Source organism: Lolium rigidum, chromosome 1 (assembly GCF_022539505.1).
Source record: "Lolium rigidum isolate FL_2022 chromosome 1, APGP_CSIRO_Lrig_0.1, whole genome shotgun sequence".
Taxonomy (NCBI): Eukaryota; Viridiplantae; Streptophyta; class Magnoliopsida; order Poales; family Poaceae; genus Lolium; species Lolium rigidum.
The window spans coordinates 263334795-263360912 of record NC_061508.1 but is presented as its reverse complement, the minus strand read 5'-3'; the positions used below and the strand labels follow the sequence as shown (position 1 = coordinate 263360912).

Sequence of the window (26118 nt, the reverse complement as noted above, 5' to 3'; positions counted from 1 at the left end):
GCCCCACCACGCGTCCGAATTTTGGCCGAAGACCTTTCGTACCGGCTCCTAACACGAACCGGTACGAAAGCCCCTCCCAAACCGGTACCAAAGCTCCTCGCCCACCTGAGTCCTCAAACCGGTACAAATGGCCCCTTTAGTACCGGTTCGTAAGGGAACCGGTACCAATGGCTTAGATGGATGAGAGGTTTTCTACTAGTAATTGGCTGCGGCAGCCCCATAGAGCGGCCCCATTTGTCATTGGCAGCACCGTGTATACAATCAGGAAATAAAACGATCCACGCGTCAGCACGAGACGGTCAGAGAGGAACTGCCCTCTATGCAGCCCCACCTCTGTGCAGCCCCACCCGTCGGATTAACGGTAACGGTAAGGCCTCGACTCGACGGCAACCCGCGTCTTCGAGGGGTTTCAAACTAGAGGGAGAGGAAAGCTGAGGAAAAACTAACGAGCTGGGGAAAACTGAGTACAACTAACGAAGCAGGGGCACGAAAATAGAAATCCCTACATTTGAATAATAAAATTAGAGAAATATTAGAAAAATACGGAAAAAAATATTATCAGAGAATTACTCACATTCAAGGAGGTACGGTGGGGTAAATGCCGGCAGAAAGTTACAACCTAAAGTTATCTAAAAAAGTTACCGTCAAAAAATAAAAAGAGATGAACATAAAAAAACACGTAATTCCTTTTATCAAACTGCGACGTGGTGGTTGCTGATTGGAAGAACATAATGGCTCTATGGTGCCCATGCGGTGGAGCTCTCAGAGGCCATGATTTATTTTGCCCTTAATATACGTATCTATGACTGGGGTCGCGAAGCTTTGACATTAACGAACTCACCAAGAACTCGTGTCCTTCATTGATGAAAGTTGAAAACGGTGCCACATACTCAAATAATAGTCCGCTTTGATGAGATTAAAAAAATGGCCGGCCTCCAACTGGCCGGACCACACATCCGATGACTGTCAAAGTCCATTTAGAGTATGATGATAAATAAACATAATGTTTGCTAATTGTAACTTTTCTACGTACTCTAGATTATACCAACTAAGTATTGCTCACATGATACAAGTGGAGCAATTGGGATTTTTTTCCCTTGAAACAGAGAGAACTGGGATTGTTCGAACCGTTTAATTTAACTTTCTTGTCCATTCACAGCAACTATTACGTGCACTGTACTCCATACTGAGCCATGTCTTGTGAATGTCGACAATGACAGTAGGACACAATCTTGAGTTCTTGACCAAAGGAGCACGGCAGTATCAGTTTATTCACGCTGCGGTTCAAATCTCTGATACTATACACCACTCACGTCACTGAAATTATTCCCGAAGAGAACTGTTCTTCTTTAATATTCTTGCCCAAATCTAGGGCTCTTGCTTATGTTGACCACTCAAATTGTCATGTTAGTTGTCTCTTGCTACAGATCATGTATGTCATACTTAATGCCTTGTTTCACTGTATTCTTTATCTGTTGAGAGAGTGAGAGATTCATTGTTTATGTAGAGATGGGTATCTGCCCTGCACCTAATTAATCTAGGTTGTCTCTGTAGACTGTAGTCTCGAATGAGTTTCTTTTTTACCAGATTTGAACTATCAAAATTTATAATATCTTCATAGTAGATTTTCAAACTGAGGCAAAATGTTTGCCTATTTTTATTAACTATTCCCTCTATCCCAAAATGTAAGGCACCTAAGGATTAGTCAAAAGTCAACATTTTTAAAGTTTGACCAAATTTATACACAAAAATATAAATATTTACAATACTAAATAATTATCAGTAGATTCACCCTAAAGTATATTTTCTTAATATGTCAATTCAATATTGTAGATGTAATATTTTGTCCTGAATATTCGGTCAAAGTTTGTAAGGTTTGACTTTTGATCAATCTTTAGACGGATTACATTTTGAAATGGAGGGAGTGCAAGGAAGTTTCAACAAGCATACACAAATAAAAGAAAAAAGAAAACAGCGGGATACACATGACATCAGGCGGGGCATTCAGCCACATACGGCGGCCCGAAATATCACACAAAGCACTCCTAGCTAACTTATGACCCTCATTATTCGACTTTCTACTCACAAACTTGAACTCAAGAAAATCAAAAAACTGCCGAGCTTCAATGATCTCGGTGATAATATGGGAATAAACCCCTCTAGTACCCTGCTCCAGGTTTTGCACCACCATCTTGCAGTCCGATGCAACCCGCACCCTGGATGCGTAGATGTCTCTTGCGAGATCGCATGCCTCCCTGCAAGCAAGCGCCTCCAAAGTTTCAGCTTCGGTAACTCCAGTATATATGAGCGCCGAGGCTCCCAGAAAAACAGCTAAACCTACTCGCATGCCTTAATAATAAACTTAATAATAAACTTAGGTGCTTCGGCCCGTAGCAGCCCAAGTCTCAGCCTCGGTCTTAATCTCGAAAATGTACTTCATAGTTCAAATAATGTCTGGCCGGTCAAGAAATGATGAGCTGATTTGAGAGGTGTGGTTATTTGTGTCTTTGCAGAGTGATCGGTTGTTTGGAGGGTAAGATTGGAATTTTATATGTGAAAGGCATGCTCAGGAAATGATAGTTCAAAAGGCTAGCGTGTGCCTTGTGGGGGGTTATAGTGGTGGTTGAAGTCTGCTTTACACGAGTTGGCTGTTTTCAGCTAAAAAAAGAGAGTTGGATGTTTTCTTATTCCGTGTGGAAATCTTCTTAGTTTTTGGGTTTTTTCTTAATTCCACAAGTTTAAGAGTGTATATTTGTGAGTTCTTTTTTACCTTGTAGTTACTTGTGAGTTACTCCCTCCATTTAATATATACTCCTCCCATCCTATGAAGGTTGTATGAGATTTGTCAAAATTAGATATATCTAGACACTAATAACATTTAGATACATCCACATTTTCTAGATACATCTAAATTTTGATAAATCTTAGACAATCTTTATGAGACGGAGGAAGTTTCATATAATGATCTCATATGTATCCAGGTCTAGCCCATGCTCTCAGTGTGGTATTATTGATACCGGCACGTAAGTGCACCGCGGTAGGTGGCATGAAAGAGCGGCGTTCGTTGATGCCATGGTTGAATGGGCGCATGCACATTTTAGAATATCATGGATTCTACGAGACTTGCACGATGGGTACGACGTGGGTAACCGGTTAACCACATCCCATTGGTCGGTGAGGCCCACCACCAAAGCCGACGCGTCAGCCTGGCATTTTTTAATACGTGCCCACCACCTTTGTGAACCTCAGCCTCTCACCACCGCTCTTCCATTCTCTTTTGTCTCTGCAAAAAAGCTTCAGCTGGTGGCGGCGGGCATCGCCTACGTCGGGCACGATAGGTCTCAGCCGTGGGATGGAGATACACATATTTCTGGTTATTAATTTCAATATAATCATACATTGGATTTCTTGATCGAGATCGATATGTGTTTTGGCTCTCAGAGAAAATCTTGTTTTTACACATTTCGGTACCATCTTATCAACTAGTGTATGTATGATGTATCCCTTCACTTTAAGCCCAGGTAATTTCCATAAAATTGAATCCGAAATGAAGAGGCCATTCGTAGTATGAGTATTTTCCGCAACTCGTCAAATGTTACCTCATGCTTTTCTGGGTTAAAAAGAAATCAGAAAATGATCCTCGAACATATGTTACTGTAGTTTATCTTGTACATATATACAAAACTTCGTAAACAAAGTGATCATTTGTGACCTATACATAAAAATATAATTGGGTGTCTGAGTAGTATCGTACATTATACATACCGTTTGCTCTTCTCATACCTGCCACAAACGGTACAATTTTACAAATACACGAGATATATGTTTTGGAAAATATATAAGGGTCACGTGAAACATACTTCTTGTGTTCTCAAATAAGTGTACTTCTAGCTCTTTTCTCAAATCAAATGTCTTAACATTTAACTAATTTAACGGGAAAAGTAACAACAATTATGGTGCCAATTTAGTATCATTAGATTCATCTTGAAATTACTTTTATATTATAATGATTTGATATCACATATTGCTAGCTTTTTACAATAGAGTTGGTCAAAATTTATAAAGTTTAACTTAATACAAAACTAGAATTGTACTTATTTAAGTAGGTACGGCCCTACGGGATGAATATTTGGGCAACCAGATCTTGATTCTTGACCCGACGCTCAAACTCGGTCTGGTTGGACCAACTCGCACACACCACCTCCATCTCGAGTCTGCACCAAGACACGGCGCGGCGGAGCCACGGACTGCTCGCCGGGCTCGAGGCGGCCGGGCGGACCGGCGAGCGCGCCCGCTACAGGGAGGGCGCGACAGCGGGATCCGCCGCGCCGTCGCGAGCGACTACTGGAGCGAAGGTTTGTGTCTGTTACTGTTGCTGTTGTTCCTAGTGATCAGATTGCATATAGCTTTCATTTTCTCGGAGCAAGGGGGAAGGGTTGCGCCTCCGATACGACTGTTGGTTATGCTATCCGCTGCGTCACACGAAGATTCGTGGAAAAGCGATGGGGAAAAGGTTGTGCAGTGAGTGACCCTGTCTGCAATGTAGGATTCAGGGAAATGGACAGTTGCACACCACATGGCACTCGGATTTGCAGGAGTTTATTTAGTTGACAAACTGTATGGGGCACAAATGTGAGTCTGGCCGTCTGGGGACTGGGGGTAAGCAATTCGTGTGAACAACATCCAGTGACCGCGATAGCATTGCCAACGCAGTTGTCGTTAAGCGAAAAGTTCGTATGTGTCAAACCAACCAATTTGACATTAGTAGGATTGGCTTCAGGTGAATCACCCCTTACTTGTGTAGCACTTCGCTTGCTGGACGAAAGCACGCGGAAGCTTTCTGCTGGGCTCGATCTTTCCGCTGCCATGATCTACTACATTCAGTGTATGGATGGGATATCATTCTTTGAAATTGCTTTACCTAAAAGGGGACCGGGATCGTAACATTTCAGTTGACTGCTCTACATGATGTTAATACTTGCGAAGCTTGTTCAAACACTTGAACCAGCAAAATCTTGGAGGGATCAAATGACTGGTTAATTAATTTCTCAGCGTTTCTATTATTTTTGAAAAAGGTGTTTATGGCATGTGCAATAAGCAGGTAATTTTAAGCTTATCTCAATCTCATCTAGGGAGTAGTATCTGTGTTTCTGTTACCAAGTTATTTAAAACTTCTAGAATGCTTGAGGTTATTGTACTGCACCTTTTCCTCTGCCTGATCATGGGAAGTTAGTGATGGTTGCGTGCAAGAAAAGAAGTTTAACTAACATAGCGAAGATGCAGTGATATCAAAATGCAGCCATTATTTGTTGGTACTGATGAATGACTTGTGAAAGCTAGCTTCTACCTTCCTCATTTTATTTATATTTGTCCGCAAGACTTCTAAAAGGCAGCATACTTCAAAGATCATGTTCACATTTTTGTATCCATATTAATCCGCGCTGTCTTCTTGGAGCTACGTGATGAACGAAGACACTGCCAAATATTATAGCTAGAAGCTTCGTGTATAATACTTTTACTTAATCTAACGTGATGCTGTCACGAAGAAAGAAATTTTCATTTGTGCATGACAAATGTGAGATGTTATAATAGTGTGAATAAGTTTTCATATATTTCTTATTCTGGTCTTATCTACAACGGAGTACCTGACATATGGAGCTGTATGGTTGTAATTTGTATGTGCCGACATGTCACTGTTATATAGCACTATGGTGCTTGTCTCCAATTATTCCAGCCTCCTACATGGTCTGCATATCATCCTCTAGATCATACTTTTCTGTTACATAGCAGTACATTAAAAAGAAGCAAACATTCGTTTTTATTGTTCATCAATAAGTTTGGGCATGGCGAGCTGGGTTCAGCCAATCAAAAGTTTTATCCTTTGTTTGAGCAAGAAGAAGAAAAATTTCCTTCATTTCAAACAAACAAACACCATATCACACCAAAGCTAGTATGTTTAGATCTACTGCCATGCCTTTGATACTAGTGTTTGTCGTACTCCTTTTGATTTGTTCATGTTGGTGGCCTACTAATTGATTGGCCAACTATATCAGTATTCTATCTTCAACTTCCTGATTACTGGTTGCTAAAAGGCTAACACACTATGAATGGTTGGGTTCTCTGAAGGCAGAAGTCTGTCTTGTCTAGATAGTGAGGTACATGCATATAACAAGATACACTTCCTAATCAGGTAAACATATCAATGCTTGTTCTGTTGATGGAATTAGTTTATTTTATACACTATTGATTAATGCTAGTGCAGTGTCAATGAAGTAACAACCTTGTTTCCTTGACAACTTTAATGCTTATCTTCGTTTAGCTGTGTACTACAAGAAAACAGTTAGGTTAACAAGGGATTGGCTTAGTGAGTTAATAACTACAAGGTGCGATGGACCTTGCTGGAGATCAGAGGCTTTTCTTCTAGGATGCATGTGCAAGTTTTTTGTTAGTCGCATTTTTAATTTGGTACAATTTTGGTGTGATAATTTACCTTTCATCTTGAATTTTTGTCAGATTCATTCTAGTTAGGGCTGGGCAAAATAGTTGGCTTGACTGGATACAGCGGCCTACAAAACTTCCTCAAAAAAACACTTCGCAGTTAATGCATTTATGTCATGTGCACTTTCATTGATTGTTATTTTATAAAGAAAGTCAGGCCTTCCTCTGTGCTGTACATCAGTAATCAACTTCGTACTTCTGGTAAAGCCTTCTTCCTTTTATGCTCATCGGTTTGCTGCAATAATGCATGGGATTAGTAATGTTTACTGTGAAAGAGCTTTATGTGATGGAATTGAAGGTTACTTGTGAAACACTTCACGTTATGAAATTACATGGCAGTCATATTTTGTAGCTGTAACTACATGACAATGAAACCAGTTTTAAGACTTTGATACTGTGAAAAATTGTTCAAAAAAAAAAAAACGGTAGAAAAGAGTAGGAGACAGCTTTGGTTGTCAGTGACGGAGCATGGACCCAAAATGTAGATTGATTTATAAGTAGAAAATAATGATACTTAGTAGTGAAATTCTCATCTAGAAGAAGGGACCAGCCTCCCACCCTGGCCCTGTTGGTGTGTTCCTAGAAGTTGAGTAGATCAATCCTACGTCATTGATGTGGTGTGAGAGAGATTGACCCATAACTACTCTCTGTGACAGATTGATAGAACTGCGTCAATGCTAAAATGAGTCTTACTGATAAAGTTATCAAATTATTCAACGTCGTCATCCAAACAATGACCAAATTAAAGCATGCGTTCACATCAAAGTTGTTTGTAAGAAACTTAGGCACGCAATCGCTTGTTGTCGGCATCGTTACCTGACTGTCAAGATTTGTTAGCTAAGCATTCATGTACTCATAGTAGACCTAACAGCGATTTATAATTGCATAATTCCCTTTGGCTATTCACTAGGAAGTTTGAATTGCGGAATATCTGGATTTCTTTTAGATGAGAGCATCCTAGAGGAGTAGCTTTCATGATCATAGAATATAGATACTGCACTTCCTTTCTATCCGTATGCACTGTGCATTATTTGTGTCCTTTCACTTTCCTTTTGAGAAAATAGGAATATATCTTATTTTTCATGCCTGCAGGTTGATATTGCTTACTCTATATGGATAGCATAACTTCATAAGTAATGCATACACCTTATGTAGCACTTGTAGAAATGATGCAGTTCAGTAAGGCTGGGTAACAAAAATCAAATCCCTTTTTTCTCTCAATGTACATAAGTCAGTCGATTTTTTTGTCCACTGGTACATAAATCTATTGGAAGAAATGGATGCTTAATGGAATTATGGGAGATAAGATATCTTTGTTGACATGGAGAGTAGGCGGGAAGAAGAAAAGACTAATGAAATTATTACGATTTATGCTCTGGTATCTCCTTCAATTAAAAATCTGTAGATAGAAACGGAAATGTTGTCTTCAGCACTTAAATATTTTTAAGTGTTTTTGCATGCAGCCTTTTTATTGGACTGAATTATCCAATGCAGCCTTTAAGTGATTCTTGGTTCTTCAGGCATGTGAATCATGAATCAAACGATATAAAAATATACTCCCATGCCTGAAGACACAAGTTCGATATAAAAAATACTCCCATGCATTTTATTGGAAATATAGCCTTTAAGCGATTCATCATTCTTCAACGCCTAATAGTACTATTTTTGTTCACTTGGAATATGTTACTCCCATATTAGTTGTTGCTGATTTAATACAACTTTGTACTAAATCAGCAACAACTAATATGGAACGGAGGGAGTATCTTTTAAGTTTAATTGATCAAATTCTCCCATTTTACCAAAATGCACATCTTAGATACAGGTTCTTCAGAATGTATTAATGGAATATAGCCTGTCTTTGTAATCACTTAGACTTGAAAAAATTCTCTCTACCTGACATGCATTTTAAATTTTGAATACTTTTCCACCACCAAGCTTTCTAGGAAAAAGTAGGAATATACAACTCAGCAAGTCCCAAAAGTGTCATCTAATATTTTCTTTTGCCAACATTTGAGAAACTGGGCATCCTTAGTACTTTCTTGATTATGGGGAACAATATCTCCTACTTACTACGGAAGTTATGAGATGGAAAGTTTGTGGCGTACTGCTTTGTTTAGTAAGATGTATAGTGACTGTCTTTGAATGACTAAATCACTAATTCTTTTTTCTCAAAGGGGAAGGTCAATCCGCAGGTTCCCACAGATGCAAATTCCTGATGGCCTTAGAAATTAGATGTAAGACAGCATTGTACTCTCCCATGGTCTTGACACAGATTCTGCAGATTTAGGAAGAAACCACTGCTTTGCTTCATGGTTGTTTCACTTTTAGGTGTTCCTAGGTAGGAAAAACATGCCAGTACGGATATGCGATGTTTGTTAGACAATAGTGACAATAGTGTCGTCGTTGTCTGTCAGGGAACAATGCCAAGAGGTGGCACTGGAAACAAGAAAGCTGAAAACCAATTGCTTGTTCAATCTGGGTCTCATGTTCTTCCTTTCCACCCCACTTGATTCACACTGCGGTTCATTCTTGGAGAAAGCCTAACATTCATGTGTTCCTTTCATCTTTTCTGCAGGAAAAACATATCCCCACCAACCATGATAGGATCAAGGATCAAGTGGGAGCTGGGTTAAAGAGGGCGGCTGCTTAGGTGGCTAGACGGCATCTAGGGCCAGGCTGCTAGCCGATTTACTCCGCCTAGTCGGCGATTTGGCGCTGGTCTGCCTCCTCACAACTGCCCAGCTCCTGCTGGACACTGAATGTAGTGAGTAGTAGGCTATGTTCCCAGCATCCAGTACAGAAACCAGAGAGCTTCCATCTACGAGCTTGCTGTTCTTGTGTAGGAGATTCCTTCTGTACTTGGCACCTTTTTTGTTAGTGTGTTAGTGTTAGCGCATCTGAACCCACTCGTGTAAATTCATACATACATACATACTTTTAGTAAGTTATTATGCCACCTTTTACCCCTGTCAGATGTGAAATTTATTATGCAGAAATTGGTGAAATGAAGCTTTAACCTGAAGTGGCCTTGTTTTTCGTTTCGAAAATGAAGCATAAATTTACCAGCCCATAAACGATAGCCCAAACTTAGATCATGAACCTGCTAAGAGAACGGTTCCTTTTGGGCCCAAATTTCCCGCAACTTGGGATAGGCCCATCCCAGCCCAGAAAACAGCTGAAATTTCTGTACCCGACCTAAAACGCCTTCTTCCCAAACGACCTCACCCAGAGCAGGCGACAGGCGACAGGCCAAGGCGGCGAGGAAGAGAAGAAAAAAAGCAAGCGTCGCCATGGTGGTCCGGATCCGGCTCGCGCGGTTCGGCTGCCGGAACCGGCCCTTCTACCGGGTCATGGCCGCCGACAGCCGCTCCCCGCGCGACGGGAAGCACCTCGAGGTCCTCGGCTACTACAACCCGCTCCCCGGTGAGATTCCCCCCACCTCGATTTCCCACTCGATCTGTTGAGTAATCCCCGGCCGCCCACCTCGAATTTCCGCTTGAATCAGCTCCCTGACCCTAGCTGGCCGTACGTGCGGAGGATTTGTGATGCAAATTTGTGCGGCGGTTGGAGCTTTAGTGATAACAGATGTGTGCCTTTTTCTGTTGCTGTTTGCAGGGAAGGATGGTGGCAAGAGGATGGGTCTCAAATTCGACCGGGTCAAGTGAGTTCTGTGCCTGCTCCTGATTTTCATTTCAGAGAGTATTGTTCAGTTATTATGTTCCTTTTTTGGAGAAAACATGGTAGATTCCAGTTTCTACTGCTGCACCTACTCTAGATAGAAGTAACACTGTATGTTCATCCCCGTAAGACTACCTTGTGTAGGTCGGTTGAGCATTTAAGCAGCTAAACCTAAATAAATCATGCCTATTTTTCTCAACCTAAATAAATTGGGTCTTGTTCCCTGTAATGCTTTGCTTCAGGCAGTAGTACATTGTTGTACGATTGGGAGTGTTTTGTAGGTAAATCAAAAGAAAGGCAAGTGAAGTTCTCTATAACCTAAATAAATTGGACCTTGTTCCCTATGATGCTTTGCTTCAGTCAGTACATTGTACCCATTGGGGATGTTGGGTAGGTAAATCAAAAGAAAGGCAAGTGAAATTATCTATAGGGCTGTGTTACGTGAGTTGACTGAAATGCCAATTGGCAGGCCTCATTCAATTATACCTAGTTGCCTCCCTCCATTTGAGAAGAAAATCACTGATTTAGTGAATACGGATGCGGGCGTTTCATGTAGATGAGATTTGCTTGATTGCATCATAAGTACATGAGATGTGCTTGGTTGCATTTATAGCAGACCTAACGAGTATTTGCTACCGATATCCCATGCTGTTTATTTCACCTGTCGTGCAACAGCACATAACCTCATATGACTAAATAGTGACACCATACAACTATTCTTATGTTGTAGGTACTGGCTATCTGTTGGGGCACAACCATCAGACCCTGTACAGCGTATCCTCTTCCGCGCTGGGGTTCTGCCTCCACCTCCACTGTTAGCTATGGGTCGCAAGGGTGGACATCGTGATAGGAACCCCATTCATCCCATGACTGGGCGTCCTTTGGACCTTGAGGGTGTCACAATTGTTGATGATCCCAATGCCACTGAAGGTGATGCTGAAGAATCTGCAGAACCTTTGTTGGAGGCGTGATATGTTTTCTGTCCTGTCACATGCAGTGGTGCTGCAGGACAAAAAACATGTTTGTTGTGCTTATGATAATATTATGAGAACGTAGTTTACATTGTGGCAGCAGTTTAGTCATGCAACTCTCCTTTGCATTCTTTTCTGCACGGGTTAGCTGTCTCCAGTCTACTACGTAGTCTCCTAATGTGGTTCCTTTGAATGGATTATGATGGTATAAATGACACCTTCTGTGATTTTCTTTTTTCTTTTTGATACTCAAGTTGACACATAATCTTCAAGTTAAGTGTTGATTCGAGTGCACCATAACCATTTGTGGAGAACCAAAATATGCTCAATAGTTCCTGTATGACTATTCTGCTATCTGATCCAATCAGATTGGATGCTTTATCTGATGTGCTTTTGAAGGGGATTTATATTGTTTGATTCAAAGAGCCACGAAAGGTGCATCTTGTGGCATCCTTTTGGATGCCTATGACGTTTGTTTGTGTTGATGTTTTGTTCTGTCATAAGAGGCATGCCATCACCTAAGAGCATCTTCCAAAAAAAAAGGGTCCTAATCTTTGCCCCCCAAAACATGAAATTATTTAGCTGAAGGGCATGTCATTATGTGGAGAAGTGTACCGTTTCTCATTGCTGCTTTTGAAAGTGCTTGTACTTTGATTCAGAGAACTAACTGACATTTAGTGGCATAAATAAAACAAACTCGAAATATAATGTATAGTTTCAAGAAACAGCTACTCTGTAGGCAAAACAACAGAGCACACAGAAGACACCATTGGTGTTAGTGTTTGGGAAGAAAAGCCAATTACATCATTAAAATGGTTACCAAGAATGAGGAAAAGTTGCCCCGCAGACTCCTATCTGACAGGGAGTAAGATTTCACATAATTTTTCATGGTGTTATACTGACTCGTCATGCTACTCATAAGGGCTCAACAACACATCTTTTTCTGCATCCAAACTGAAATATCTTTGTCCTGCCAGACAACTGCTGAAACATGCAGGCCACCCCATTCGGAACCACAATTTGTATGACACACAAGTTCATGCTGTAGACATGAAAGATAGGTCACGGACCATTTGTTTTTCTTTGTTTCCCTATGTTCACAAAATGAGAAATACGGAGTAGCATGGACAGATAAATTTATTTGTTTTGCTCTTCCGTACGTAGGAGTATCTAGATGGTAGTGCAACGCAAATCTGCTCTTCTTGATACGTTCATTAGCAACACGGCATCACTAGAAGTTTACCATTTTCAAAGAGGAACTGTAGATTCACATTCTGAAAACCATAGAATAGCATATGGCTGCAAGGTTATAAGGATCTTGTACTCTACTGTGTAGTGCTATAGTACAAAAGTACCAATTAGTACATAAGTACCAATTACTACCAGCACTCAAGTTTAGTGGTGTCATTGTTCAAAGGGAAAAAACATAATCTTCAAGGAGAAGTAACTTGTGCACCTGGGATCAACATTCTAGCCAGTGTCATTCAACAATCCTAAGATCAAGTGAGCAGCTGATGTAAGTTCGCCAAACTGATGCAAACTGGCTATATGAACAACTGGGAAAGCATGGAGTTTTTTTCTTCCTACAGGGGAGGGAAATCATTCCTTACTAAGCAAACCAGGATATGAAGCAGGACAAACCCCCACTCATATAAAAAAGACATAGACCAAAACTAGATAACATACCATACAAAAAGCACTAACTAAAGCAACAAGTGCCTTCACTCCTACTACAGTCTACAGATCGATCAAAGGGATAACATTACCGGTCAAGCCAGATGAATAAAACTTCGATTCAGAAACTTCCTGCACCACCCAAGCCATTTTGCTAGGCCCCTGCAGTAATAGTCTTGAAATGCTTTGCGAGCTTGTTTCATGACATACATGTCCACTGAATTTACTCGCTTCGAATAAAGCCTGTAGGGCAGAAGGCAAAATGTATCATGAACGCAAGCTGCCCTACCGACCTACTCAAATCCTTTTATAACTGCGGGCATAATGCAGAACAACCCTCAGGTATCAGGAGCTGCATTGCTCCTGTTGCCTTGGTCGATATGAGAGTAGGAAGTTGCTCCAAGTTCAACGTCTCTTTGTAGCATCCCATCCCCTCGGCCAATCAAAGGTCTCCTCAGACGCATGGTGTGTTTTCTATCTTCCTCACGCCACTTTGTTATACTAGCTTCTTTCCGAGCTGCATGAGTGATAAGAAAATGAATCAAACTAGTAGTACAGGGACTTTGGTTAAGAATGCTAAATTTGTAATCTTCCAAATTCAACCACCAATTTTCCTTTGCAAAAATTACACTATTCTAGCCAACTAGTATGAAATATCTGTTGGATATCAGAAGGTGAAGAGGACATGCCAAGGACACATTTAGCTGCATGCATATAATTTCTTTTGAGCGAAACAGCAAGAGAAGAATTATATACTCATAAATGATATCATGGAATAAATTTCTGACCTAGGAAAGAAAACGCTGTCACTAAGGATGAGTACCTTGCTCGTGCTTCTCTCTCTCATAATGGGAGAGGTGCCCTGCTAGCTGCCACACGATGGTTAGAAACTCGCCGCCGCTGCTCAGCCTCCTAGCGTGGGAATCCCTGTTGCAGTGGCTGCCTGCGTAGCATAACATCACGACCCAAGCCCCAAATACCACCTCCAGCAGGTGATGCCTCTCCCATTCGTTACCGACCAGGCTCTTGGCAAGCGCCATTCCCCTGACACAAGGGTCATTCTTCATCAGCGGCCCCTGCACAGGCAGAGTGTCCTGTGAAAGATACTCGGCGAGTCCGTTTGTGTCCACAAATTTGAGCAGATTCAAGGCTTCTAGGCACAATTGGCGGCTAGTATGGGCCACCAACATCTCCGGGTGCTTCACGAGGAGAAACACCATGTAATTGGACAGCGTCTTGATTGCCTTCTCGTAGTTGCGATCATCTCGTTGCCTCTCTTTGTCCTTGATCCAGAGAAGAATAGCATGAGTGGCGATGTGCCAAATGATGATTCTTGTGTCAAAATCACAGTCAAGTACAGGGAGCTCACAGTTCTCCACCTTCTGGTTCAAGGAATACAAACCATCCGCTTCGCCACCATGCCTCGCCACTATCTTGGTGATCATATTCACCACCAAGTCCTTGGTAGGTGCAGAAATGTGCACGGGAGGAGCCAAGTCCTTCAGTTTATGCATGTCCATGGATGCATGCTCTTGTGCATACTTAAAGAGGTTGAATTGCCCAACGTTGCCTGACCACATCCTCCATCCTACTGCATTGACAAGCCGGCGAAGAGACACAGTTACACGGTAAAGCCGGTTCCATCCCCGAATGTACAGGAAATGGCGTGCCCACGTCGACCCTAGTGCCATGATCCATGATGTCATCTCAAGGACAAAGGCCCCAACCACCAAGATGTAAGTGATATACACGTCTACTCTGCGGTAACCATCCTTGTTGATAAAGAACCGAAATTGTACGAATGCGTGGACAATGGTAATCACCGAGAAGAGGCGGATGCCGTGTCCGTACCAAGTGTGGATCACCCCGGCCTTGGTGTACATCATGTCGTACATCAGCGACAGCTCCATCTCAATTACACTGTATATCTTCTTGCTGCCGACCAAATACTCCAGGGTTTTATACTGGTACAATGTTGTCTTCTTTAGCGTACAGTCGTTGAACTGGGACACGCATATGCTAAGCAAGATGTGAGCTCCCTGCTTAACCATCTCCTCCTCCTCCATCCCAGAAACCTCCAAGTAACGGTTATTAAGCGGGAGAGGAGTTTTGGCTCCCGGGTGTAGGTACACACGATATCTGGACCAGGCATTGCAGCGCGGAGATTTGGGAAGAGGGAAAGAAAAGGTGTTGTACGGGCGCCAGCAATTCGAGTATACGCGTGCGTGGTCGTATGGCGCAGGTGTGGGTCCAGCAACGGTAACGCCGCGGTGTGGGGGAGAAAACGGTGGCACGTAACGGGGACGGTGAGGTCAGATGCTGGACCCGCGGTACAAGTCGAAATCGGCAGCCTAGACCACAAGTCCAGTTTTTACGGAAGGAGAGGTGTTGCAACCGGGCCACATCTCCCCCCAGATCTCAGATGTCCAGGAAAAATTGTCGGCGCAGGCATAGAGCGAGGCGACGCGGCGGCGGCAGGGAAAATCGCGGCGAAGAGCACACGCCGTAGCGGAGGCGCGGGGGTGCTGAGAACGGTGCGCGCGTGAAGAGGAGGAGCTGCCGCCGGCGAGCAGAATCGAGACGATGGAATTCCCAATGGAGCCGGTTAGCAGGTGCGAGCTCTTGCATACCTGAAGTTTTGCAGCTAATTTTCGTGTTGCCCCAGCTGACCGTGGTCTCAAATCCGTGTTGCAGCCTTCCAATATACGTGGAGACAACCGACAGAGGGGCGGATGTCGTGGTGGCGATGGAGGGCGGGGAGTGCAGCCATGTCGGCTCGGTCGAGTCGGAGCAGTCGGTGATGGGAATCGTGCAGGCGATAGCGGGTTGTCGTGAGCAAGAAGACGACGGGCAGGCAGATTCTGCAGTGTCAACCAGGAAGATGGATCCCCAATCTCCGGGGTGGACAAAAAGGTATGTTTTTGGCAATGGGAAGCAGTGGCCTGTTTGCACGAATGTATAGGAATATGAAGGAAAAATGCGAAAGGCGATAGTGCATGGCAACATGATGAAGCGAGTTTGCATATGTGGTGCTGATTTTTCATGAATAGCATGATGTTGGAGAAAAATATTAGGGATTCTCTGTATTGGGAGCTCAGGTGTAGTGGACAGTACATATAAAACAGGCATGGGCTGAATCATGCAGCTGGATTTTCTTTGCATTGGATGGTACTGCAAAAAGGAGTAATTGTGTCCATCGGAAAAAACATACCGAATGTTTGTGAGATTAGGTATGGCTTGACATACATGGTTCTGGTTTAGAGCATCTCCAATAGGCGCGCAAAAATCCGGCGCGGTAAACCTCCGATTCGGCGCGCTGTAGCGAATTTTCCCCCGCCGGATGCTTCATTTTGCAGCGCGCGTTGGTGTGGAAAAAAAAACACCTCGAGGCTCTATTTTGCAGGGCGCGGCACAAACTGCAAAATTCGACAGTTTTTTTCAAAATTAATCAAACAAACTATGAAAATTTGATCGAAAATACGAATATATTTTAAAACTTCAACGATACAACGCGACATATAAAACGAAAAATACAAATCGGAACAACTCGTTCGACTCCCAGTCGAAGTCGGACGATTGGCTGCTCGGAGTCGTCTCCGACACCGGCGTCGTCCTCCACTCGAAGGAGGAGGAGGAGGAGGAGAGGACGATGGTGGACGGCCCTGCGCCGTTCTTCTTTGCCTCCTCCTTCCTCGCCGCCTTCTCGGCCCTCGCCGCGGACTCGGCGCGGCGCTTGTCGTGGCTGGCTTTCTTCTTTGCCTTCTCCGCCGCCTTCTTCTCCTCCTTCTGCGCGTAGAAGGCCTCTGTGGCGGCAACGTCTTCGGGGAAGCGTCGAGCCCATTCGAGGCGCAGCACCGAGCCCATTCGAGGCGCAGCGCCTCGTCGCGCTCGGCGATGAGGAGGCGCTGCTCCAGCTCCCGCTATCGGCGCTGCTGCTCGCGCGTGATCATCGGCGGCGGCGGCGCGATCATCTCCGCCTGCTCTCGCGTGAACACGTCGTGGAAGTTCATCGTGCGGCGGGAGCGGCCCAGCCGCCAGGCGACGGCATTGTACGCCCGCGCCGCCTCGTGCACCGTATCAAACGTGCCGAGGCGGATCCGCTCCTCATCGGAACCGAATTCCGCGTTGAAGCGGCCGCTCGACCGCGCACGAACGCCGTGGTAGCCGGAGGGGGGGCGGCGACGCGGAGGCATCTTCGCGCGAGGCGGTCGACGGCGGCGGCGGAGTCGCGCGGAGTAGACGGAGCGGCGCGGGAGAGAGAGAGAGGCGTGGGATAGCGACGGACGCGTGGAAGGGATGGTAGTTGGCCGCGTTCGCCCGTGGCAAGATTATAGCGCGCGGCAGCGTACGCGGCAAGTTTCCCGCGTGGGATAGCGCGAAAGCGCGCGTGCGGCAAAAAATTTAGCGCGCGCGCTCTTTTCCCACCTCCGCTGGATTTGCCGATGTGCGCCTGATTTTGTATGAATATCATGATCTTGGAGAAAAATATTAGGGATTCCCTGTATGGGATCTCAGTGGTAGTGGACGGTAACATAAAAATTACTCCTGTGATGAATCATGCAGCTGGATTTTTCTTCATCGGATGAGATCTAGTTACTTTGCGTCGGTCCAGGTCGTCACGCGGCCAACTGGTCTGGTCCGCCTCTCAGCTAGACCGTCTCAATAAATGAGAGGCAACGGTCGGCCTACACACTGTACCATAATCGCCTACACATCCATAATACGCAAGAGAATACACCGATACGGACAAACCTGTCCAACTCTGATTGGTCCAGGTACCGAGAGCATCTACACCCGGGAGCCAAGATGGATTTCCCTTATTAAGCACCTTATGGCAGTACTTGTCTGTGAGGCCGTCGATGCCAATATTGTCAGCGCACTTGAGTGCCCATATCCTATCCCCATACTTGGCAGCACCAAGTATGAACATCAATATGGCTGCAGTCACCAATCCCCAGCTACCAGATAAACACCTATAGAGGACATAAGCAACTCCAAGGAACTGCAGCACGAGAGTTTGCAGGTGACGCAGCCAGAGCCGGTTGTCCTCTAAGGCGTAGGCGGTGATGGTGTCCTGGCCGCCCAGGTGCAGCAGCAGGAAAGGTGCCCAAAACACCGAGAGCTGGTGCAGATGCGAGCCGCTAGTGATGGCCAGGTGGCCGAGGGTGTATGTTGCAACGGTATCGGCCGTCAGGTACGCCAACCAGAGGAGGACCCTCAGCAGTCAGCACGGTGGAGCTGCCGCGCCGACGGGTTCCACCGACGAGGAAGAGGAATACTTGCAAGGAGAAGCTGGTCAAGACCAGTATCTGGATTGCCCATTGGTTCCACATGTGCAGCACCGCTCCTCCTCTACCGATCGACTCCTGAACTGAATTTAGTACATACTACATTCATTAGGCAGTGTACAAGAACCGTTACCAAGATTAAGAATACCATCTTCTAGATAAATCCATACAAATGACAAGTAAACAAGCCGACTTACATGAACTCATAATAGCAGTGGTGATTTCGTTCCTGGAACTGATGAAATAAGTTTCTTTGCCTTCCCGTTCCGACGTGCAGACAGGACGAACTGTTCAGATCTGATAGAGAATGCCGGAGATGCAGTTTGGACTCACGAATTCAGGATCGCAGAAGAGAGAAGGTGGAGACAGCAACGTCCGCCTTCATCTCTCTCTCCTTCTTTTCTCAGCCGCAGATAAGAAAACTTAGTGAGGCGGCGACGACTGACGGATGGAATCGAGAAGGTTGGCCAAGGGCAAGCCGTGTGGGTGGGGGAGAGCTTCAGCAGTAGGCTGATGCTGCATTGCTGCGAAGAAAGAAGGAGCCAATGCTCATCCCCCAAACCCTGTTTTTTACGACTGGCCTGGCTGAGTCAAGTCAAGCAAACTACTGCTCCTTGGTAGGGATGGCAAGTGGTATGCTATTAGACACATAGTCGTAGGGTTTGGGGAATAGCGCACAATGTCCTGTTGGGCTCGGCTGTGTTATATTTATATTGCCTGAATTCTTTGGGGCGGGCGGGTGCCAAACCGAAGTTTCGGGCGGACCCACTACACGACAGCTGTTAAACCGTGCGTTCAGTTAACGAAATGGTAGGCTAGCTGATAACATGTTTCTTTTTTAAAAAAATTATAACTTTTAAATCGTGCGGCGAAATTACAATCCGTTTTCACTTCTAGAATCCCCACGACGAGAGCTTCGAAACTAGATCACGTTTTCATATGTTTCGATGAAATTTTTTAACAAGTAACTTTTGATGCGCGACAGAGCAACTTTGTTGTGCAGCAAAACAATTTTGGTGTGTGGAAAAGCAACTTTCATGTGCAACGAAAACAATTGATTCACAACGATGGTAGGCTTCGCAACAGGTGCAACAACAACTCCTAATGCACCAGAAAAAATGATACGAGCAACTCTAGGTCCTTGGCAGCACCCATGATGTAGTTCACAAGGTTTAGCCCTGGTCGGTCATAGCAACAATGTTGCCGATCAAGCCATCCCAGTGGCGAGCGCAGTTGTATAGCTAGCATTGCTTTCCGAAACACCCCACGTCGGTCGAGTCAGTCGTTCCCCCGCTCATGTCAGCCGAGTCATCCTCGCAACTTTGTTGCAATAGTTGCTTTTCGTCGTTGCTAAGTTGCCTATCATGCTTTTCGGTAGTGTAGGCAACTTTGCAACAACGAGTAGGCAAGTTCGTTGAAACAGTAGAACAACTTCACTGCAAATGATAGGTAAATTTGCTACCACGGTAGGAAACTTCACTGCGACGTAGGCAACTTCGCTGCGTCAGTAACGGCAGGCAACTTCGCTGCAACGGTAGGCAACTTGCTGCAAAGATAGTGGCGAAGAATAGTTTTCGTTGCACTCCAAAAGTTGTTTTGCCGCACACCAAAATTGCTTTGCTGCACAACAAAGTTGCTCTATCCCGCATTAAAGTTGCTTGTTAAAAAAATCCGTCGAAACATATGCAAATGTGGTCTACTTTCGAAGCTCTCGTCGTGAGGATTCTAGAAGTGAAAACAGATTATAATTTGGCCGCACAGTTTAAAAGTTGCAGTTTTTTATAAAACAACACATGATATGAGCTAGCCTGCCATTTCTTTCACAGCTAGACACGTCTTTCCATTTGTGTGAGGTGTAGACAGAAACTTTCCTAATGATTAGGGTGTGCCAGATCCTTCCATCGACATGCACTTTCTATTTTGGAGTGACCGCTCAGATTAACCAACGGGCACGCGACCGCCCGCTAGATGCGTCCTTTATATTGTATATATGTACGTAGAGGGGACGTATACGATACAAGCTACATATATTGCAAGTCTAACACCCTTCCCAATCTTAACTATGTTCTGAAATACTTAACAAGTTAAGATTGCGTCGACATCCTTTAAATAAAGGGAATAATAAAGGCTTGGTGAACATATTAGCAAGTTGGTATTTAGATTAGATAAGCTTAATCTGAAGTAAATTCTGTGCAAACCGTTTCCTCACAAAATGATCGGCAGCCTGTTAGCCGACGAGGCATGCCATTTGATGTCAGGAGCCAGTCCGGCCGATCGCCTTATCGGCGAACTACCGGCCGATTGGCGGCTAGAAAATTGACCGAGTCACAAAGTCCAAATTATTTGACAACGCCTAATATTCCCCAAAATTTATAAATAATTCGTACTAATTAAAAAAAATCGTGGCGAGCGAAACCATTCCTTACTAAGTAATCCAGGTTATGAAGCAAGACAAAACCCCCACTCATATAAAATAGACATAGAGCAAAAGTAGATAACATACCATACAAAAAGCACGCTGTAAATCGGTTTTAGAGCGCGCTCTACAAGGATGCAGCGCCACGGCACCGGCGAGAGCTTCACCGGACGCTGCAGTTTACAACACGCGCATAGCAGCCGAAAAAACTGTCCCCCTACCCCCAGCGCAAACATCATATGCACAATTGTATTGTTTGACACGAAAAGAAACGCTTTTCCATAGGAAGGAAGAGAAAATGCGTCTCCCGTACGCCGGGGAAAAATATAGATACTGCACTTCCTTTCTATCCGTATGCACTGTGCATTATTTGTGTCCTTTCACTTTCCTTTTGAGAAAATAGGAATATATCTTATTTTTCATGCCTGAAGGTTGATATTGCTTACTCGATATGGATAGCATAACTTCATAAGTGATGCATACACCTTATGTAGCACCTGTAGAAATGATGCAGTTCAGTAAGGCTGGGTAACAAAAATCAAATCCCTTTTTTCTCTCAATGTACATAAGTCAGTCGATTTTTTTGTCCACTGGTACATAAATCTATTGGAAGAAATGGATGCTTAATGGAATTATGGGAGATAAGATATCTTTGTTGACATGGAGAGTAGGCGGGAAGAAGAAAAGACTAATGAAATTATTACGATTTATGCTCTGGTATCTCCTTCAATTAAAAATCTGTAGATAGAAACGGAAATGTTGTCTTCAGCACTTAAATATTTTTAAGTGTTTTTGCATGCAGCCTTTTTATTGGACTGAATTATCCAATGCAGTCATTAAGTGATTCTTGGTTCTTCAGGCATGTGAATCATGAATCAAACGATATAAAAATATACTCCCATGCCTGAAGACACAGGTTCGATATAAAAAATACTCCCATGCATTTTATTGGAATGAATTAGCCAATATAGCCTTTAAGCGATTCATCATCCTTCAACGCCTAATAGTACTATTTTTTGTTCACTTGGAATATGTTACTTCCATATTAGTTGTTGCTGATTTAATACAACTTTATACTAAATCAGCAACTGTTATAATCGAGATGCACAATAAACGAAGAACGAAAAGTAAAACACTGCAGGGGACACGAGATTTTAACGTGGAAAACCCTTGCAACACACACGGGAAAAACCACGGGCGCCAGCCAGCAAAACTTCACTATTTCGGTGGTGTTTACAAACGCCGTGGGTGTACAATGACGCGATGAAACCCTAGCGGCGGCTTACGTGGAATATATATAGACGGTGGCAACGATCCAGTACGCGCGGGGCTGCCGCCCCCGCACCCCCGCCGGCTACGGGCCTCACTCCGCTCGTCAGAAGTTAGCCTTCCTTTAGTATATGAATTTGGATCACAATATAACAAACTCCACCTTGAGACAAATTCCTTGTAGCATGAACTTCAAAAATCACCTGAATCAACAAAGAAAAAACACTTGCTGCCGCCAATAGCCACTTTGCCTAAACAGTTATACCAACCAAGCTTGAGCAAAGCTCAAACTTGGACACAGGGGCAGGCTTAGTCATCATATCAGCGGGATTATCATGAGTACTAATCTTGCATACCTTCACTTTACCTTTTGCAACCACATCTCTGATTGCGTGGTACTTAATATCAATGTGCTTTGTCCTCTCATGGAACATCTGATCTTTAGTAAGATAAATAGCATTTTGACTGTCACTGAACAACTTAATGCAAGAATTATCTCCACAAAGATCAGCATATAAACCTTTCAGCCAAACAGCCTCTTTACCCGCCTCAGCAATAGCCATGTACTCAGCCTCGGTAGTAGATTGTGCAACAAAGATCCCGCAAAGTAGCCTTCCAGCTAACAGCACATCCACCAACAGTAAACACATAACCTGTTAGGGACCTTCTCTTATCCAAATCGCCAGCATAATCTGAATCCACATATCCGGCGAGCCCTTTGATACGTCTCCGACGTATCGATAATTTCTTATGTTACATGCCACTTTATTGATGATACCTACATGTTTTATGCATACTTTATGTCATATTTATGCATTTTCCGGCACTAACCTATTAACGAGATGCCGAAGAGCCACTTGCTGTTTTCTGCTGTTTTTGGTTTCAGAAATCCTAGTAAGGAAATATTCTCGGAATTGGACGAAATCAACGCCCAGGGGCCTATTTTGCCACGAAGCTTCCAGAAGTCTGAGGGAGCGACGAAGTGGGGCCACGGGGCGCCACCACACTAGGGCGGCGCGGCCCAGGGGGGCCCGCGCGGCCGTAGCGTGTGGGGCCCCCGTCAGCCCTCCGACTCCGCCCTTCCGCCTACTTAAGGTCTTCGTCGCGAAACCCCCAGTACCGAGAGCCACGATAAGGAAAACCTTCCAGAGACGCCGCCACCGCCAATCCCATCTCGGGGGATTCAGGAGATCGCCTCCGGCACCCTGCCGGAGAGGGGAATCATCTCCCGGAGGACTCTTCACCGCCATGGTCGTCTCCGGAGTGATGAGTGAGTAGTTCACCCCCGGACTATGGGTCCATAGCAGTAGCTAGATGGTCGTCTTCTCCTAATTGTGCTTCATTGTCGGGTCTTGTGAGCTGCCTAACATGATCAAGATCATCTATCTGTAATGCTACATGTTGTGTTTGTTGGGATCCGATGGATAGAGAATACTATGTTATGTTGATTATCAATATATTACCTATGTGTTGTTTATGATCTTGCATGCTCTACGTTGTTAGTAGAGGCTCTGGCCAAGTTTTTGCTAGTAACTCCAAGAAGGAGTATTTATGCTCGATAGTGGGTTCATGCCTCCATTAAATCTGGGACAGTGACAGAAAGTTCTAAGGTTGTGGATGTGCTGTTGCCACTAGGGATAAAACATCGATGCTATGTCTAAGGATGTAGTTATTGATTACAATATGCACCATACTTAATGCAATTGTCTGTTGTTTGCAACTTAATACTGGAAGGGGTTCGAATGATAACCTGAAGGTGGACTTTTTAGGCATAGATGCATGCTGGATAGCGGCCTATGTACTTTGTCGTAATGCCCAATTAAATCTCACTATACTCATCATATCATGTATGTGCATGGTCATGCCCTCTTTATTTGTCAATTGCCCAACTGTAATTTGTTCAACCAACATGCTTATTCTTATCGGAGAGACGCCTCTAGTGAACTGTGGACCCCGGTCCATTCTTTTACATCGAATACAATCTACTGCAATACTTGTTCTACTGTTTTCTGCAAACAATCATGATCCACATTATACATCTAATCATTTGTTACAGCAAGCCGGTGAGATTGACAACCTCACTGTCACGTTGGGGCAAAGTAATTTGGTTGTGTTGTGCAGGTTCCACGTTGGCGCCGGAATCCCTGGTGTTGCGCCGCACTACATTTCGCCGCCATCAACCTTCAACGTGCTTCTTGGCTCCTACTGGTTCGATAAACCTTGGTTTCTTACTGAGGAAAAACTTGCTGCTGTACGCATCACTCCTTCCTCTTGGGGTTCCTAACGGACGCGTGCTGTACGCGTATCAAGCTCTTTTTCTGGCGCCGTTGCCAGGGAGATCAAGACACGCTGCAAGGGGAGTCTCCACCTCCAATCTCTTTACTTTGTTTTTGTCTTGCTTTATTTTATTTACTATTTTGTTTGCTGCATTACATCAAAACACAAAAAAAAAATTAGTTGCTAGCTTTACTCTATTTACTGTCTTGTTTGCATTCTCCATATTAAAAACACAAAAAAATTAGTTACTTGCATTTACTGATTTCATCATGTTTCCTCTTAATTTTACTGTAAAAGATATACATGTGGGACAATGGTCTATAATTGGAAGAGATAATATAGAAGAATTTTTCACCCATGTTAGTAAGCATGAAGATCTTAAAGATATACCACTAGCAAAAGCTGTCCCTACTTATGAAGATGCCTCTATCTGTTTGGTACGCATGATGGAAGCTAGATTTATTAGTCTCAACCCCATGATACAACACATGTTTCTTACACTTTCTGATATGGAGAGGGGAGATAAGAGAGATTTTGTTTTAAAAGTCCTAGTGCGAGAATTTGAGGATATAGCCAAAAAAGCTAGAAAGGTTTTTATTAAGCATAAGAGGCTTGGTATGTTCACCGATTTTAAAAAACACTTGAAAAGATGGATATGGATAGAATTAAGTACACTAATAATGTTAATGATGGTGGGGAGATTAAAGCACCAATACCTTGCAAGCTCCTAGCAATGCATGAAGCTCTAGATGATAATTATGCTTGGCTTGTCCCTCAAAATTTGTTTGATGAGAGTAGCAAGCCCAAGACTAATGAAAAGGGAGCCTCTGAAACTTATGTATCCAAAATATAATGCATGGTTGAGAAAACTCCAAACCGCGCTGTAGATGCATCATCTCTTGATAATACTTGATATACACTTTCTGCGCCTAGCTGAAAGGCGTTAAAGAAAAGCGCTTATGGGAGACAACCCATGATTTTACTACTGCACCTTTATTTTATATTTGAGTCTTGGAAGTTGTTACTACTGTAGCAACCTCTCCTTATCTTATTTTGTTGCATTATTGTGCCAAGTAAAGTCGTTGATGGTAAGGTTCATACTAGATTTGGATTACTGCGCAGAAACAAATTTCTTTGCTGTCACGAATTTGGGCCTAATTCTCTGTAGGTAACTCAGAAAATTATGCCAATTTACATGAGTGATCCTCAGATATGTACGCAACTTTCATTCAATTTGAGAATTTTCATTTGAGCAAGTCTGTTGCCTCTTAGAAATTCATCTTTATCGATCGTTCTGTTTTGACAGATTCTGCCTTTTATTTCGCATTGCCTCGTTTTGCTATGCTTGATGGATTTTTCTATTCCATTACCTTTCAGTAGCTTTGTGCAATGTCCGAAGTGTTAAGAATGATTATGTCACCTCTGAACATGTGAATTTTGATTATGCACTAACCCTCTAATGAGTTGTTTTGAGTTTGGTGTGGAGGAAGTTTTCAAGGATCAAGAGAGGAGGATGATACAATATGATCAAGGGGAGTAAAAGCTCTAAGCTTGGGGATGCCCCGGTGGTTCACCCCTGCATATTTCAAGAAGACTCAAGCGTCTAAGCTTGGGGATGCCCAAGGCATCCCCTTCTTCATCGACAACATTATCAGGTTCCTCTAGTGAAACTATATTTTTATTCCATCACATCTTATGTGCTTTGCTTGGAGCGTCGGTTTGTTTTTGTTTGAATAAAATGGATCCTAGCATTCATTGTGTGGGAGAGAGACACGCTCCGCTGTTGCATATGGACAAATATGTCCTTAGGCTTTACTCATAATATTCATGGCGAAGGTTGAATCTTCTTCGTTAATTGTTATATGGTTGGAAACGGGAAATGCTACGTGTAGTAATTGGAAAAATGTCTTGAATAATTTGAGACTTGGCAATTTTTGTGCTCATGTTTAAGCTCTTGCATCATATACTTTGCACCTATTAATGAAGAAATACATAGAGCTTGCTAAAATTTGGTTTGCATAATTGGTCTCTCTAAGGTCTAGATAAT

At 43.6% G+C, this 26118-nt stretch overlaps 2 protein-coding genes across 2 annotated transcripts; one reads left to right on the top strand and one right to left on the bottom strand.

Annotated features, from left to right (window-relative positions):
• The first annotated feature begins 9719 nt into the window (after positions 1 to 9719).
• On the top strand, positions 9720 to 11444 carry LOC124693352 (30S ribosomal protein S16-2, chloroplastic/mitochondrial-like). The gene is made up of 3 exons (XM_047226834.1): positions 9720 to 9921; positions 10114 to 10159; positions 10907 to 11444. The coding sequence occupies exons 1-3, from the start codon at positions 9789 to 9791 to the stop codon at positions 11145 to 11147; spliced, it is 420 nt and encodes a 139-aa protein (XP_047082790.1). The 5' UTR covers positions 9720 to 9788; the 3' UTR covers positions 11148 to 11444.
• A 1343-nt stretch (positions 11445 to 12787) lies between these two features.
• On the bottom strand, positions 12788 to 14614 carry LOC124693343. Its single transcript, XM_047226823.1, has 2 exons — positions 13645 to 14614; positions 12788 to 13338 (listed from the first exon to the last, which is right to left on the bottom strand). Exons 1-2 carry the CDS (start codon positions 14525 to 14527, stop codon positions 13160 to 13162), a joined length of 1062 nt encoding a protein of 353 aa, XP_047082779.1. The 5' UTR covers positions 14528 to 14614; the 3' UTR covers positions 12788 to 13159.
• Between the last annotated feature and the right edge of the window lie 11504 nt (positions 14615 to 26118).

Bases quoted from the DNA above. Each gene is read 5' to 3' on its own strand.
- LOC124693352 (XM_047226834.1), top strand. From the start codon at position 9,789: ATGGTGGTCCGGATCCGGCTCGCGCGGTTCGGCTGCCGGAACCGGCCC. The intron at 9,922-10,113 runs GTGAGATTCCCC...TGCTGTTTGCAG, and splicing joins CTACTACAACCCGCTCCCCG to GGAAGGATGGTGGCAAGAGG. The intron at 10,160-10,906 runs GTGAGTTCTGTG...CTTATGTTGTAG, and splicing joins CTCAAATTCGACCGGGTCAA to GTACTGGCTATCTGTTGGGG.
- LOC124693343 (XM_047226823.1), bottom strand. From the start codon at position 14,527: ATGACATCATGGATCATGGCACTAGGGTCGACGTGGGCACGCCATTTC. The intron at 13,339-13,644 runs GTACTCATCCTT...TCACTCATGCAG, and splicing joins GAGAGAGAAGCACGAGCAAG to CTCGGAAAGAAGCTAGTATA.